Source organism: Epithele typhae, assembly GCF_022376455.1.
Source record: "Epithele typhae strain CBS 203.58 chromosome Unknown BXZ73scaffold_25, whole genome shotgun sequence".
NCBI classification, from domain to species: domain Eukaryota; kingdom Fungi; phylum Basidiomycota; class Agaricomycetes; order Polyporales; family Epitheliaceae; genus Epithele; species Epithele typhae.
In genome coordinates this window covers 377,377-393,256 of record NW_025954216.1, presented here as the reverse complement: position 1 = coordinate 393,256, position 15,880 = coordinate 377,377, and the positions used below count along the sequence as shown (strand labels likewise).

Sequence of the window (15,880 nt, the reverse complement as noted above, 5' to 3'; positions counted from 1 at the left end):
CTAGCCAACGCGAAACCAGACACGATTGCGGTCATACCAAACAAAGTCCCCGCAAGAGATGATTATAAGTAAAGGAGCACCCAAAAGTGCGTTGTCGAGCATCATGAGCACAGCAAGACGGAGCGACATGATAGGCGTGGCACCGCATCGTACGCGAGGAAGCATCCACAACGAGAGATCCCCGTGTGCGCGACCACCTCAGAACAGGTCACTCCCCGGGAACATCTGACTATCCCCTCCTTCCTCTTCGCTGTCCTCCAGATGGCGCTGGCTGAGCGGCATGCGCGACCCGGAGCTGGCGTACGGGTCGTGCTGAAGCAGAAAGCCCTGAGGCCCTACCTCCAGCTCCGACGGTGACGGGTCGGCCTCGAAAGGATCTGGGGTCGGCTCTCGCCTCTGAGGCGCAGGGGCCCGCTGAGGGGTGCGCTGATGCGGAAAGAATGGTGCGTCCTCTTCGTCCTCGTCCTCTGGTGGGGGCGATGTGGGGAGTGGTTGTCGCCTGCTTTCACGTGGATGAGGATGAGGGTATTGTGGCGCAGGTGGGGCACGAGATTGTGATGTCTGAGCTGCGCGGTGGCGATTCTCGTACTCGAACTAACGTGCTAAGTGTCACAGGTGATCGAGACGCTATAAGGATGTTAAAGACCACTTACAGATGCGAACACTTCTTCCCTGCGACGCTCGCCTGCCTCCTTGTCGATACAGTAACATATGTAGAGGGCATCCGCACTGGACATAAATTTGAGCACCGTGAATTCAACAAAAAGAATGAGCACGTACGTGTCTTTCACGAGACCTATACAGAAGACACCGACGAGAGCGGTGACACCGCCAGCAAGTAGTGACGCGGACAACGCAGAATCCGGAGCCCCAAGCGTATGCGCAACAAACAAGTATGTGATAAGCGCAAAAGGGAACGTCAACGTCAGCGGAGCAACTGTGAGCAGCGTTAAAGGAGCTATAGGAAGCAAATCAGCATGTTGTCAACATGGTGAGAGCTATTCAGTACTCACGCTCCGTCTTAAACCGCCGTCGGTAGTTAGCCAACGACGCGCTCTCCACCGCGCCCGTCAGCGCGTGCGACCTGCGTGCGCTTGGGAAGAATGCATCGCCTGTGAGACCGGTGTAGATGAGAGCATACGTGCTCAATGAGCTATTTGCTGATTCCAAGTAGCTGACTGCCATCCCAGCGCCAACCGTGACGATCCGCATGTATGGGGGGAGATACGCGGGAAGGGCACGAAGAGCCAAGATAAGAAGTCCCATGATGCGAATGCTGGTAACAATCAATGCGGAAAGCACGATCGTACCGATGGATGGTTGAGAGGAGCGCATTAACGCAGCATGGATGGTATGCGTGGACGCTGGAGGCGTAGGAGGTAGAGAAGGGCTGAAAGGCAAGTCAGACATAACAAACGCGGTGAAATCACAGGTACTCACTCGGAGAAGTACCATGCACCAATGACCCCCGCACAGGTAACGCGGAGCAGCCCAATCCCAACTCCCCATGTCCACAAACAGACTCCGATCGTGCCTGCTATGGCCCAATGCGCCCACTCTCTGACATGCCACGCCGACCGTGGGCCGTCTGAAGTAGTGAAGCCCACCAAGAGGAGCCGGAAAGCGAGAGTTATGAAAGGAATTGACAGCAAGAGCATAGCCAAGAGGACTGTGGGAGACAATGCGAGTAGGAATGGGTTCTCCATGAGCAGGCGAGTTGTGAGATTGAGCAACGAAGACGCAGTGTGGATGTCGCGGGGGAGGTTGAGGAGTCGCCGTCCGGTGAGAAGCGCAAGGACGAGCGGGACAAGGGAGAATAGTCGAAGTCTGTAGACGGACCGTCAGATGTGAGCGGTATTATCGGCGGAAGGATGTGACGGCTTACCCCCATGTCTCTCCCCAAGTGGGCGTCACGTTGTTGTCCCACATAAAGCTACCCACGAAGGCCCATACCGCGGATATGAGCAATGTCGCGGGAATGAAGACAGAGGTTGCGATCATGACAGGTTTGACAAAGACTCGGAGGAGGAATATATGCACATAGCATACAACAGCGCTCACGAAGGTCAGGATCGTGAGAAGTGGGACAGTGTGTAGTAGGGTGGTGTAGGGGAGCCTTGAAGAGTTGGCGGGGACACGGATGAGGAAGAGGCTGAGAATAGAGGAGAAGAGACAGATGCCGACGCCTGCCAGCCACACAGCGGTCCATGTAGAGTCATTGAATTTCCTGCGGTTGCGGGGAACATATCGCGGGTCGGGAAGGGAGAAGACATCTACAGGGCGCGTGCGGCCGTCCCGAGGGAGAAGGGACTCTGTGAGGGAGAGTGCTAGGGAGGTGCGAGGAGGCGGAAGAGGTTGATGAGACGTTGCTTGTGGTGGACGGGTGTGGTGGGGAGAGGGGGCGCGGGCGTGGAGGATGTCGGGGGGAGGGCCGGCAGAGTCGGAAGAAGAGTTGGAGGGGGACGGGGATGGTGAACGAAGAGGAGAGGCATGGGCGAGCCAGCCTTTGCTCGCACCTGCATCCGAGACCCCTAGGAGAGGGATAGAGGCAGCCTGGTGGCGAGAGAGACGTGGGTCGTCCTCGTCGAGGCGGAGATATGGGTCGTCCTCGTCGTCGCGGTGCGTATCGCGGTCCCTGCGGACTGTGGCTCGGCTCACGTTGCTGGTGTGTAGATGGGGGTCGTCGAGGTCGTCGAGATCGGCATCGCGGAGATTGCCTGCGTGAGAGCCATTGTCGGTCGAAAATGAGTAGAAGAGGGGCTGAGAGGAGGACAGACTTGATGCTCCGGTCTGCTGCCTGTTGAGAAACTGGGATGCATAGGCCGCGAACGAGGCGGCCATGGCAGGTGGACGTCCGTAGGCGAGCTCAGCCGGAGACGAAAAAATGGGCCAGCGTGGAGAACGCGTGAGCGAGTGGCCGCGGGGACGGACGTGGGGGTTGAGGTGAGGGTTACGTAGGCTTCGGTTGGGCTCTCGGACGCAGTCCTCATGGCACGCCATGCCACAACAGCACAGGCCGCCAAACTGACTCCCCTCCGCGCAAGCACGCCGACTTTGTCGAGCGGGCCCCTCCGGGCTAATGTACATTTATGTGATTTCGGTGGGCAATATGCTCGCCGAGGTCGAGGGGGCAATGCCAGTGCACAGATATATGCATTGATGAGCTCGCGGCCGCTGGGATTCGAACGCGTGGCGGTCGCATGGCGTCGAAAGCGGCCCAGGGGAGTGGAGCGCCGACGCCGGCGGCCAGACGCGTATTAGCCCTTGCAGGAACCTTTTGATCGTCTCGCCCTCGGCCCTCGTTTCGTGCCATGTCTCTCGTCCTCTGAGGCACCCTCCGCCTCACGCCTTTCTCTCCCTAACCTCCACCTTCCCCCTCCCCCCTCTCCCCGCTCGCCATGGCTCCTCGGCTGTGGAACGACGACGTCCTCCTCCACATCCTCGACTACCTCGCCCCCTCGTCGTTCCCCGCAACCCGTGAGGACCGCCCGGGGCTCACCGCCCTTGCCCGCTGCGCGAGGTCGAGCAAGGCCCTCTGCGACCCCGCCCTCCGCGTCCTGTGGCGCCAAGTCGACTCACTTTCCGTCGTCTTCGGCGTTATTCCCGCCTTCCGGCCCATTGTCCACGAAGACGGCTCGTTCATATACGTGCGTTCCTTCCTTCTAACCATATGTCTCCTCCGCTGCTTCCAGCGCCCAGTCGCGCCCACACTTCTTGCCCCTCTGTTTGCCACTCGGTGGCGTACCGCTCCGCCCCCCTCCTTGGCTTCCCCGTCGGTGTGACTGCTTATGTCCAGGTCACAAGTCGGGCAGCTGCTTTAACCTCAACGCTCGTGGCAGTCAAGAGTTGCCATAGGCTGACCCAGCTTCTCTTAACACAGGACCTCGTCGATGAGATTGAAGACTCACAGTTTTCCCGAGTGCGCTACTACGCTTCCTTCGTAAAGAAATTGTCCCATCGCGCCGACTTGGATCGAATCCCTCCCGCGGTTTTGGGCCGGTTCAACTACCTGTTAAAAGGCGCTGTGCTCTTTCACAGGCTCCTCAACTTCCACTGGCACCAACGGGTTCTGCTCGACTACGTAGATATGCTCTCCCTCGTTCCCCCAACACTCAGAGAGCTCACCCTCGGTGGCATCCTCTCCTCCGGCACCGACGCAATGGCGCTCCGAATGATTGACCACCACAGTGTCTTCGTAAACATCATAAACCAAGTCGCTCCCCAGTTGAACGCCCTCACCCTGTCCGGCTGTATCCCCTTCTCCTCCATCCTCGGTTTAGGCAGCCTTCGTAACCTCCAGTCTCTCCGCGTAATCAACTGCTCCTCCCATGTACTCCAGCCGACCCACGTTCCCTTTCTGCAGTCGTGCGCCCTCATGGACCTCAAGGAATTCTGCATCAACCTTACTGGGGATTCGGATGCATTCGAACCAGACACATTCGAATGCGGATACAGCACGCTGCGCACCCTCCGTGTGCACGGCAGTCTTTCTCTCATCACACGTTTCCTCTCCCACGTTTCCTCCCCCGACCTCGCCGCGTTCAGCGCGTTCGTCTCCCGCCCCGAGAACTGGCAAGAATTCCGCGACGTCTACTCCACCCTCACCACTCAGTTTTCGTCATCACTGCGCTCCATCAGTATCTCTGGACCATGGACGGGCTGTGCACAAACGCTGGAAAGCGTCGGCCCTCTGCTCACCCTCCCCCGGCTCGAAGTCATCAACCTCGTCGGCTGCGGCGTAGCGACGTCGCTCAGTGAACGGGACGTCCAGGCGATGGCGCACGCATGGCCACGACTCCAACGGCTCACTCTCCTATACAACGCGTTGTCGAGGTCCCTCCCCATCTGGTCCCTCCGTGCATTCGCCGAGCGTTGCCCCGACCTCCACACTCTCATCCTCTCTTCTATCGACCTCCGCACCGCCAGTTCACCGGCCCCCGTTGGCACCGACTCGTCACCGTTCACCTCGAACCACATGCTCAAGCACATGTGGCTCACCGGCGATGTCGAGGCCAACGGCGTGAACGCGATCCATGTCGCCCGCGCCATCGATAGCATTTTCCCGAGCCTCGAGCTCGGTCCGTTCGACTGCCCGTGGCATCCAACGTGGAACGCGCGCAGCTTCCGGCGGACGCTCGAGTGCCTGCAGACAGCCAAGGAGGAGCGGCGGCTGGAGCGGGCTGCGGGCGTCACGCGCGTCGCCGTCGCACCATCACTGTCCGCCCGGGTGCCCATCATCACGCCTCCTGTCGGGGTCTTGTCAGAGGTGCAGGGCTAAACGTACCCGAGCGCCACGGGATTCGCACCTTTTGGCATCGTGCCTCCTGGAGGTGGGACTCCCGCCGTGTCTCACCACATGCAGTCATCCATCGCACCGGTTTCTCGGCTTCTTAGATTCCCCGGGTTGCCTTCCGACCCACATCGGACCTCGGCTCGGTCCAGGTCGCGTACAACCCCCGCAGGTTCCAAAATCATCTATCGCAGGCACACAGCATCGCTCATGGTCATTATTGGCCATCATTCATTCATCTGCTCGTTTATCGCAATCATCCTCCTACCCCGCACAACCTATCTCATGCCAGCTCGTAATCGCAGTCTCCATCCACCTCTCGCATGGTCGAGCCCTCAGACCTCTTGTATCAACATACTCGTATTTTCCGCCGTCTCCGTACATGCCGTCCTGATTGCATCCTGAATTAGCCACCACCGCATACACACTCTCTTCGTTCTCGCTACTCACTCTCCCTGCTGTATATTGCGCATTTGTTTTCTCCTCTGCTCTAGCTCCTCGTTGTCTTACCCTATCCGCTCGTATTGCCCCCGCTGATTGAGTACACATACGATCTCGTATTGCTCCCGCTAACGTATATGCTGCTCACTTGTACATGACTCTTCCCGGCCGGACCGCTGTTTACTTACCACCTGCCAACGCTCTAGCATCGACCTATCCTTGGGACTGCACTGACGCTATATCTCGTACTCGCTGCCCCTCGAACCTCACATCGGACGTACGTAGCGCGGCACCTCGTCTCAAGTATTACTATCTTGTACGGCCGACCTCAGGTCGACTCTAATATAACATATCATCACGTCGCCTTCCGTCGCCTTGCCCTCTCGAGTCTCGATCAGCTCGGTGTCCGCGTCGAGATCAACATCAGTCCGTTAGACTCGCGCAAAGTTTAAGTCTAGCCGATTTCGTCGACCCGCCATTGCCCGATGCGGGCTAGCTGCACCCACTCGCTCCGCCGCCCGGCAGCTCGTCCCTGAAGCTACCAATCCACCATTCGTGCTTGAACGCCCAGTCGTCACGGTCTCGTTCTCCCCCTCGTCTCCCCGGCCGAGCCCTCAATTCGTGCCCGCAGCAGCAGAGGTGCTCAACAGGTCCTGCTCCATGATCGCCTGTATCATCGCGCTCCCGACCTTGGTCGCCTCCTCGAACCGGCTCTCGAAGAAGGCCGCGGTGTGCCCGAACCGCTGCCGGTAGAGCGCGAAGCTCCCGAAGCTGATGCACTGGCTCCACCCGCGCGCGGCGACGACGAACTCGAGGTCGTCCGCGCGGTGCGTCGTGTTGTGCAGCGCCGCCGCGAGCGCCGCGTCGAGCCGCGCGCGGCTCCGGAACAGGTGCGCCGCGACGCCGATCCAGAGCCGGAAGAGCGGCGTCGCCGCGAGCTCGAGGTGCTCGAGCGGGCGCGTGCCGAGCGCGGCCCAGCAGTCGACCATCGCGAGCAGGGAGAGGTGCGAGTTCGGGGGCGCGCCGCCCGCGGGGCTCGCGCGGCCGTCGGGGCCCGTGCGCGGCTCCCGCCCAGGGAGAAGCGGTCGAGGAGCGCCTCGGAGAGGAGGATGGGCGCGCGCGTGGAGGGCGTCGCGGGCTCGTCCCCGTCGTCGTCGGTGCCGGGGAAGACTTTGGCGCGGGCGTCGTAGATGCGGGCGCGGAGTGCCGCGGCGTCGCCGCGACCATCAGCTTGAAGATGTCCGTCGTCGAGCGCGCGTACTGGTCGATCTGCGTCCGGGCGGAGGGGTTGAGGATGGCGAGGCCGGCGTAGACGTGCCATTGGTTGCTGTAGATGCGGAGCATGATGTTCACCTTCACGGTCTCGATCCCGCCGACGTAGAGCCCGTGCTCCCAGGGGTAAGACGAGGAGGAGTGCCAGGCTGTACCCATACTGATAGGACAAAAGGAGTGAGACAGGCGAAGGGAGGTCAGACGAAGCAACGTACCTGAGGAATGCGGCGTGCGTTACAGCCTGGGTGTTTGCTGTGACGACGTCGTGGTCTTCGTACGAAAGATAGACGTAGCGCGACTTCAAGCAGGCGAAGATGCCCTCCACCAGTTTGAGATGATCATCAGAGGCTCGGTGTTTTATGAGGATCTACGTCGAACATGAGTTGCCTCTCTTCCTAAGAAGCTATCACACACACCAATGGCTGTCCAACGGTGGAGACAGTGGGGCCATGGAGAGAGTGGCAAGAGACGATGTGCACATCTTGAGGAAGGTATTTCTCGAACGCCTCCTTTTCAGGCGCCTTTACCGAAATCTGGCCAGACACGATCGCGCCCACTTTCGTTGCTGTGGAGTAAAGTGAGCCAAGCAAGCAACATGCGTGCGTATAACACACTGACACGGTCCGTATTCAGCCACGACACGGTCAATGAATTCAGCTTCAACGCTGTACATGATGAAGTCCGAAACACGGGACACCAAGTGCCCGTCTTTCAGGACATGCACCCCCGGGACGTCTGCACACGGCACGTATGAGTCCATTAGACTGACCAGGGACAGTCTCACATACCTGCGAACTTCGCTTGCAGCGCTTCGTACTTTGCCGGCAAGTCGCAGATGTAGATTCTACCAGTACCCAATCAGCCTCTCTGCGAAGTGACGCGATATGCAAACCACTCACTTTTTCCAGCCTGCTTCGGAAAGGCGGCGCGCATACATACTGCCCATGGCGCCGACGCCGATGAGCCCGATCGCGGGTTGCTCGTCCACGGGCGAGTCAGGGGTGACATCAGGGCGGATGGTAGTCATCCTGATACGGGAAGTAGTGCGCAGCAAAGGTGGTCAGCCGGTGATGAAGACTACATGATGACCGCGAAGGAGAACAGAAGACGTGGGTATAGTTGCCCATATGTGAGAGGGAAACGGGCCCTGTCATATCGTTGTTATGCTGTCTGAGAAGCTCGAGTCGAATAGCTACGACCAGCATCTTTTACACTGGCAGGCTCTGCATTCACCGCCGACAGGAAGCTGGCGTACCTGATGGTTGTTCAAGTCACTGTGACTCGACGGGATAGGGCGCCGAGTAAGTATCTAGACGGGTTAGATGTGCAACCCTACCGTCAGTGACGGTGGAAGTACGCTAATGCGGAGGAAAGGAGGTTGTGTTCGAAGAGAGAGAGAGAGAGGGCAGTGCGCGTGTGCCTCCATCGTCACCCAGGGCAAGATGACGATCGTAGATTAGTGCGACGTGTGTTCTCGGCGGAGGCCCCGCGTTTTCAAGCTCCGGCCGAGGAACGATACCCAGCTTCCCGCACCAGAATAACACTTCCCAGCTGCAGCTCGCCTTCGGGCCGGACAGTACTGGGACCGCAAAGACGTCCTCGCGTTCCCGCAGGTCATGAGACAACAAACACCGCTGGCCCCTCCGACCTTTTTCCAAATTGTGGTATTAGTAGATACAGGATGGACCCCAAGGGGACTTTTGCTTCTTCCCAAGGTAGATGGTGGAAACCAACAAATACATGTGCCCCGACGGAAACGACGTCAGGTTGGCGTATGGTAACTAGTGCGTGAAGCGTAGATAATGGTCAGTACGGACTGGTATCCCCCAAACGTGGGAAGGTTGAGTTTAAAGGTCGACAGCAAATGAGGTGCACAGAGCTCATTGCTTTTTAGAGGCAGCATACGCTTCACGCAACGTGGAGTGGAGGATCTGCTCGTGCAGGGCCTTGCCAGCGGGAACCTGCAGTAGGATCAGTACCGGGAACAGCACAGAACATGCGAGTGACATACCATAGGGAACACATGCTCATTCCGCTCAACCACGCATTCCATCAGAACGGGCTTCGAGTTATCATACTCCAGGAACTCCTTCATCTTCGCCGGGAGATCCTCAGCAAGCTCACAGCGGATGCCGTGGACGCCCATTGCCTTGGCGAGCGCGATGAAGTCGGGGTTCTTCATACGCGTGTGAGCATACCGCGCGTCATAGAATAGATCTGTCCAGCGCTCATGGTCAGCGCATAATCAATTTCGACGGCGTCGTTGGAGACAGACCTTGCCACTGGAGCACCATGCCCTGGAACTCGTTGTTCACCACAAGGAACTTCACACCGATTCCGTGCGTCGACGCCGTCTGGAGCTCCATCGCGGTCATGCTGAACGAAGCGTCGCCGTCGATGTCGATGACCGTCTTGTCGGGCGCACCGACCTTCGCACCGATGGCCGCAGGAACACCGAAACCCATGGTCTGCAACGCGTACTCGGGTCAGAACACGAAACATATACTGGAGAAAACATCCAACGTACGCCAAGACCGCCGGACGAAACGCAGGTGCGCGGATGCCTCCACCGGAAGTGCTGCGCGGCCCACATCTGATGCTGGCCGACGCCCGTGGCGATGATGATGTCCTCCTTGCGGTGCGCCGTCTGCGCGTCGAGCTCCTCGATCACCTCCTGCGGCTTCATCGGCGCGCCTGGCTTGCTCTTCTCGTACGTGAACGGATAATTGGCCTTCCAACCACGGATGTCGTCAAACCACGCCTTGCGCTCCGAGCCCTTGATCAGCGGCGCGAGCGCGGCCATGTTCGCGACGACGTCGCCGAGCACGGGGATTGACGCGTTCACGACCTTGTTGATGTTCTTCGGCTGGATTTCGAAGTGGATGATCCCGCCGCGGCCCTGAAGGGCGGCCGCGCGCGCCGCCGGGGCGAACATGTCCACCTTGCCCGTTACCCGATCGTCGAACCGCGCGCCGAGCGCGATGATCACGTCCGCCTCCTGCATTGCAATGTTTGCGTACGCGGAGCCGTGCATCCCGAGCATATGCAGACTCTTTTCGTCCATCTCGTCAAACGCGCCAAGGCCCTGCAGCGTCGTCGTAACCGGAATGTTGCCTTGGTCCGCAATCTGCTTAAGCAGCTTCGGACCGAGGGGGGAGGAGAGAACGCCGTTGCCGGCGTAGATGATCGGCCGCTTCGCCTGGTTAACGAGGTTCGCGGAGGCATGGATGAGGGCATGGTCGATGGCTTGATTAGCTGGCTGCAGCGGGTTTTGAGGAAGCCCGAGCGGCCTGCCCGGAGTGGTACTTTTGTAAGGAAGAGGGGTCTTCAGGACGGCGGCAGTGATGTCCTTGGGCAGATCGACGAGGACAGGACCCGGTCGTCCAGAGGTCGCGATCTTGAACGCCTCGTTGATGCGGCGAGGGAGCTCGGCAAGGTCCTTCACCAAGACATTCCACTTCGTGCATGGTCTTGAGATGCCGACCATGTCCGCCTCTTGGAACGCGTCGGAGCCGATGGCTGAGGTCGCCACCTGACCACAGAACACGACGAGAGGAATGCCATCACTGAGCGCGTCTTGCATCGGGGTCACGACGTTGGTCGCGCCGGGTCCGGAGGTGACGAGAACGACGCCCGGCTTGCCGGTCACGCGTGCGTAGCCCTCCGCCATGTGTCCTGCGCCCTGCTCGTGTCTTGGGAGCACGAAGTCGAACTGGGGCGAGTTGTAGATGGCGTCGAAGACGGGGAGGATGGCTCCGCCGGGGTATCCGAAGATGTGCTTGATGCCGTGACGGACCATCATCTCGTGGAAGATCTGGCCACCGGACATACCAACGAAGGAATGGTCGAGGTAACTTTCGGAGGGTGAGGGAAGGGACGGTGGGGGGTAAGGAGTGTTGTTTTTTGTGGGCAGCTGCTGGAAGCCTGGCGCAGGCTGCGGACGGCTACATGCGCATGCTTGCTTAACGCCGATGGACGAGGGAGCGTAGAAAAGAGACAAGGACGTACACGGAGCCGGTAGCAGTGGCCTCGCGGGGGCTTGACCTGCTTATGTTCCGTGCATGGGCTTGCACCCGCGACTTGGCGTCGAGCATGGAGGCACTGGAGCCAGCGACGGTGGAGCGTGCGCGCACGAGCTGCGCAGGCGTGGCCGCCTTCGAGGCGCACGACACGCGGATCCTGGAAGCGGGCAGAGACATGCTGGCAGCGGCGGCGACTAGGGCGGCGGCAGCGAGAGCAAGGCTGAGCAGTGGGGGAGCAGTCCAAGAAAAATCCGGGGCACGGCGGGCTCTTCGCAAAATGCACCTCACTATAAACGACCCCCGAGTCATTCCCTCCACCCGTCACCTGACCCGCTCCTCACTGCCCTTAGCCTAGGGTTAGGGCGACATCAGGTTTCCCGTTCGAGCGATGAACGCCGGGCCGAACTTCTTCCGTGATCTGGTCCGCAGCTTTCCTCGATGACCGGCTTTCGGGGCTCTTTTGGGGATCCTGCTCTTTGCAGAGGTACTATGTATGTTGTGTGGTGAACAAGAAAAGCAACGAGCACTCTGGGAACGACCCATAAGCGATCCTTCCCTCCGACGCACGACACCCGAATTGAATTGAAGCCCCCATGATGCATGGGCCCTCGGGCTTTTGTGTTCTGGCGACTATATCTAGATGCCGATGTGCCGGCGGCGCTTATCCCGGTTCTGACTCGCTCCTTATGTGCGTAACCATAAAGGGAACAGAGTGCACGGAGGGGCAAGACAAGACACTCTACGGAGGGTGTATATTCGTGCACATAATAGGGAAGCCCTTTATGTACTTTACGAGTACCCAAGCACGGCAGCTCCGGAAGAAGACTTCATGACATATATATATATACTTTGGGTGCCCGTCTAGTAACTGCGCTCATACGTACGAGCCATGCGAGTCGGTAGCAGTCCCACTCCGAAATTCCGCGGAACCCCCGAGTCTCCCGGCCCGAGCGTCCCCTTCATTACGATGTTCTTCTATGCGTGCCTGCGAGGTTGCAACTGCCGGCATAGGACGTGTACCGCGCGGAGTGGGTCGGCCAAAGAGTATTCCCAGTGCTAAGTACGCTGAGCACCGGCTGAGCGCGCCCAGCCACGCTCAAGCAGCGCTTCGATCGACGTCAGAACTCCCACGCCAACGATGCAACGGAGCCGATCGTCCGAGGCCCCTCCTGCCTCACAAATCCCGTCCTGTGGATTGGGAGTGCGCTTGGCTGTGGCAACGAACCAGAGCGCAGATCGGCCTGGGCGCGGGCATGTCGGAGAGCACGAGGATGTCCTCGTGTGATAAGATGAGTCTATGATACAGGTCATTAAATGAGATGGTAGTACAACAACACGAGCATGGTGAGCTCCCGCGGCGGGTGGGGGCGCCGACATTCGCCTGCAGTGGCGGAGGCCGAGCGGTTTCGTCGAGAAGCGCGGATGGCTCGCGCTTCGATGTGACGCGGCAAGGTTCTTCGACACGAAGGAGACCCGCGCAAACGCCCTTTCGTGAGATGCCGGCTCTAGGGCGGCAGTTCTGTGAGATTGAGGACTCGGGGGCTGGCAGATACGGGCGCAAGCGCGGTAGCAGAGCGACAGACAGCAGGCGGAACTGCGGACAACATTAGTACCGTACTGGCACCCCGAGAGTTGGAGGGCACTCACCCTTGTGCGCGCGCGTCGGCGTGTGGTCATTGGAGCGGACACATCGCCGAACAAGTCACTTGGCATCGCGGAGATGGGCTTGTGTGGGCTGAGCGTCATTCAGAAGCTGGCGTTAAAACATAACACGCAGGGTTGTATTTGCATGCACCCGACACTTACCGGTGAAGGGGACCGCGTGTACGATGCTCTAGAAGCATACGGACCTCTCCACTTGTGCTCGGGGTCGAGGGGCGGGTGACTGCGGGTCGAGGGGGCGACCTCGGGACGAGAGTGTACGAGCTCAGCGCGGCGGCGTCTTTGTCGCATCTTGATGAAGCAAACGATGGCGGCAACACCAGCAATCATGAGAGCTGAGGGAATGTGAACAGCAAGCCAGGCAACAAGATCCAGTGCGACGCACCCGACACGACCGCTACCGCGATAATCCAGCGCCCATCGAGATGTCCGTCGGGGCCCTGTTCCTCCTCCCCTGAATTTGAGGCACCTCTGCGGGGGGGCACGTTAGAGCAGGGGGTGTGGTTAACGAGGGCGACCTTACTCCTGAGGGCCCGCTCGTATATGTAGCGGTGCGGCAGAAGCGGTAATTGAGAAAAGGCATAGTAGCAGGATGTGTGCGCTCATTTTGCTGGTCGGCAGAGACACCACTTGGACGCGAGGAGAGGAAGCAGCGTGAGTGAGCAGAGGAGCGGTGGAGGTATGATACGGATGGAACGAGGAGAGGGCGAGCCCGGACGGAAGCAGGTTATAAGGCGAGGTCAAGCATCGAGAAGGCCCTTGGCGGAGGGCAACTATAAGAGCTGGAGGGGATTCCCATGCGCGCCAAGGGCCTCAGCGGTGGACAACTTGGCAAGCCAAGAGATCTCTCACCAGGCAGAGGACTCGCTGCCGTGCATGCCGCGCGGGCGCTCCCGGCCCAGGCCGCCCCTCCGAGCGCTCCGACGCCGCGACGTGTGCCCCATTCGGTACGCCACCGCACCAGACGAGCCGCCGAGTCTGTTGCCAAACCCTTGTCCGACTTACGGCGCGACGAACGCCACATAGAACGCGTCGCGGCGGTCTCTAGTGCTATGCGTTGCTGGGGCGAACGCCGCTGAAAATGTCTTTGCATGTGCTGAAGGTAAACCAGCGAAGACGGAATTCAAGAAAGCGCGGCGCCAAGGCGAGTACCTCTGTCCATTTCCCTCTTCAATGTAGGCGGCCAAGCAACTCGTGTATCTCCTTGAATTTTAGGATGACATCGGCTGGCCGTTTCTTTCACGCAGCCAACTGCTTCAAACCTTCCTCAGAGGCATATCCATAGTCGTCATCGTCTGGTAGGCGTCAGGTACAAGCAGTACTACAAATTGGTCAAAATCGGGTCACAACAAGAAAAAGGGAGCGTCCTCAAAATAGATGGCCTGGAGGGTGCTCAGAAGCATCTCAGAATGCTGACGCTGCTGGCATCGCGGGCTAAGTTGCAGACCAACACTTCGAGTAGCACGCTGCCAGACCAATGGTGCTCCATCGATACAATTGTGTCGAGTCGAAACATGACGGCATAGGAAGGGCTAAAGTAGGGACTCTTACAAAAACGAGGTATCTACTTGCATGCTTAGTACCAGTGCATGGGCAAATGGTGTAGTTGGTTATCACATCCGCTTAGCAGCATCGAAATACTGGATGCGGAAGGTGTTGGGTTCAATTCCCAATTTGTCCAGCTTTTGCATGTTCGATGCTTTTCTCTTTGTTTTCGACAACAATTCTATTGATCATCTGAGCTATTAGAGCTTTTTCCATGTTTGTTGTAGGCTGAGGAGCAGTAGTCGAGGTACAGAAAACCCCCAACATGCATCTGGTGATAAGCGCCCGTCACGCTCGTTGCGTGTAAATCGTCCACGTCGCCACCTTTATCCGGCCACTACCTTCAGGTTTGTGCGAGTGGGAGGCCAAAACATGTTTACGGCGACAGCACGTAGCACTCTCAGGACCACCCTTCGCGCTCCTGTTGCTCCTCACAGATCCTTCAGCCAGACAAGCTTCCGCATGGCTGCCGCGTCGTTCATCCAGCAAGGCAAGAAGGTTCGCCGTCTGTGATTCTAGCTTGCGCCGAGGACCTCCACGCTGACTCCGCGCCGTCCCCGCGCCAGATTGTGGCCATCGGCCGCAACTACGGCGAGCACGCCAAGGAGCTCAACAACGCCATCCCGAAGGAACCGATCATCTTCCTCAAGCCTACGACGAGCTACCTCGCCTCCGGCGGGAACGTCGAGATCCCCAACGGCGTCGTCGCGCACTACGAAGGTCCGTGCCTCGCTTCTGGCGCGGTCTTGTGCGATTTAACCGGCTCATGGCATTTTGCATTTGTATCCTATCGCAGTCGAGCTCGGCGTCGTCGTCAGCAAGCGCGGCCGGAACATCTCCGAGTCCGACGCAGAGAGCTACATCGCCGGCTACGGTTCGTCTCACGCTCTCCTGCCGCCGCCGTCGCCACCGAGCCCAGTTCGCTCATGATGCACCCACAGCGCTCGCGGTGGACATGACGGCACGAAACGTGCAGGAGGAAATCAAGGCCAAGCGTCTGCCCTGGACGATTGCCAAGGGCTTCGACACCTTTACGCCCATCAGGTATGCCGGCGCGCCCGCTTGGCCCGCTTTCTCGTCTGTCGTACGACCCTGCAGACGTCGGGACGCGCTGACCGTTGACGTGCAGCGCGTACGTGCCCAAGGACGCCGTGGCGGACGCCGCGAACCTCGGCCTGACTCTCAAGGTGCGCCCCGCGCCGCGACGTCGCGCTCTCCCGTGCGATGTTTCGGAGTCTTGGCCGGGCCCGCTGACGCGAGACGCATGTCGTCGTGGCATGTGCGCAGGTGAACGGGACAGTCCAGCAGGACGGGAACACCAAGGACATGCTCTTCCCAGTCCCGCGCCTTATCCAGCACATCTCTACGATCATGACGCTCGAGGTGCGGCCCCCGCTCCGGGCTGGCGAGCCACGCTCATCCGCTTGTCTGTTTCTGCAGGAAGGAGATCTCATCCTCACGGGCACGCCGTCCGGCGTCGGTCCTGTTGTTCCGGGCGACAAGGTCGCGTGCACCCTCACGGACAGCACGGGCAAGTTGCTGGCCACGCTCGACTTCAACGCCGTGCAGCGGGAGGGAGGCTATCTTTACAAGCCTGAGTAGAGTGCTCTGTGTCTGAATTTGCTCTATAACAAATCGTGGTACGCTA

The 15,880-nt window shown here is 59.4% G+C and overlaps 5 protein-coding genes and 1 non-coding gene across 6 annotated transcripts; 3 read left to right on the top strand and 3 right to left on the bottom strand.

Annotated features, from left to right (window-relative positions):
- Positions 1 to 198: 198 nt before the first annotated feature.
- Positions 199 to 2,841, bottom strand: BXZ73DRAFT_101618 (plasma-membrane choline transporter-domain-containing protein; the record flags this gene model as incomplete). The annotated part of the gene is made up of 6 exons (XM_048014960.1): positions 199 to 594; positions 654 to 729; positions 781 to 958; positions 1,014 to 1,390; positions 1,441 to 1,827; positions 1,886 to 2,841. 6 exons carry the CDS (start codon positions 2,839 to 2,841, stop codon positions 199 to 201), a joined length of 2,370 nt encoding a protein of 789 aa, XP_047877771.1.
- Positions 2,842 to 3,398: 557 nt separating this feature from the next.
- Positions 3,399 to 5,278, top strand: BXZ73DRAFT_47098 (uncharacterized protein; the record flags this gene model as incomplete). The annotated part of the gene is made up of 2 exons (XM_048019812.1): positions 3,399 to 3,587; positions 3,797 to 5,278. 2 exons carry the CDS (start codon positions 3,399 to 3,401, stop codon positions 5,276 to 5,278), a joined length of 1,671 nt encoding a protein of 556 aa, XP_047877770.1.
- Positions 5,279 to 6,345: 1,067 nt separating this feature from the next.
- Positions 6,346 to 8,030, bottom strand: BXZ73DRAFT_90126 (Prephenate dehydrogenase; the record flags this gene model as incomplete). Its single annotated transcript, XM_048025515.1, has 7 exons — positions 6,346 to 6,795; positions 6,956 to 7,163; positions 7,219 to 7,370; positions 7,420 to 7,568; positions 7,622 to 7,738; positions 7,792 to 7,847; positions 7,903 to 8,030. 7 exons carry the CDS (start codon positions 8,028 to 8,030, stop codon positions 6,346 to 6,348), a joined length of 1,260 nt encoding a protein of 419 aa, XP_047877769.1.
- An 853-nt stretch (positions 8,031 to 8,883) lies between these two features.
- Positions 8,884 to 11,202, bottom strand: BXZ73DRAFT_47161 (acetolactate synthase; the record flags this gene model as incomplete). Its single annotated transcript, XM_048019829.1, has 5 exons — positions 8,884 to 8,964; positions 9,015 to 9,220; positions 9,279 to 9,471; positions 9,531 to 10,947; positions 11,012 to 11,202. The coding sequence occupies 5 exons, from the start codon at positions 11,200 to 11,202 to the stop codon at positions 8,884 to 8,886; spliced, it is 2,088 nt and encodes a 695-aa protein (XP_047877768.1).
- Positions 11,203 to 14,278: 3,076 nt separating this feature from the next.
- Positions 14,279 to 14,368, top strand: BXZ73DRAFT_t106. Its single transcript has one exon. It is a non-coding gene; the product is annotated as a tRNA-Ala (tRNA).
- A 326-nt stretch (positions 14,369 to 14,694) lies between these two features.
- Positions 14,695 to 15,834, top strand: BXZ73DRAFT_47291 (uncharacterized protein; the record flags this gene model as incomplete). The annotated part of the gene is made up of 7 exons (XM_048019849.1): positions 14,695 to 14,730; positions 14,799 to 14,952; positions 15,029 to 15,106; positions 15,174 to 15,276; positions 15,362 to 15,419; positions 15,520 to 15,615; positions 15,673 to 15,834. 7 exons carry the CDS (start codon positions 14,695 to 14,697, stop codon positions 15,832 to 15,834), a joined length of 687 nt encoding a protein of 228 aa, XP_047877767.1.
- Between the last annotated feature and the right edge of the window lie 46 nt (positions 15,835 to 15,880).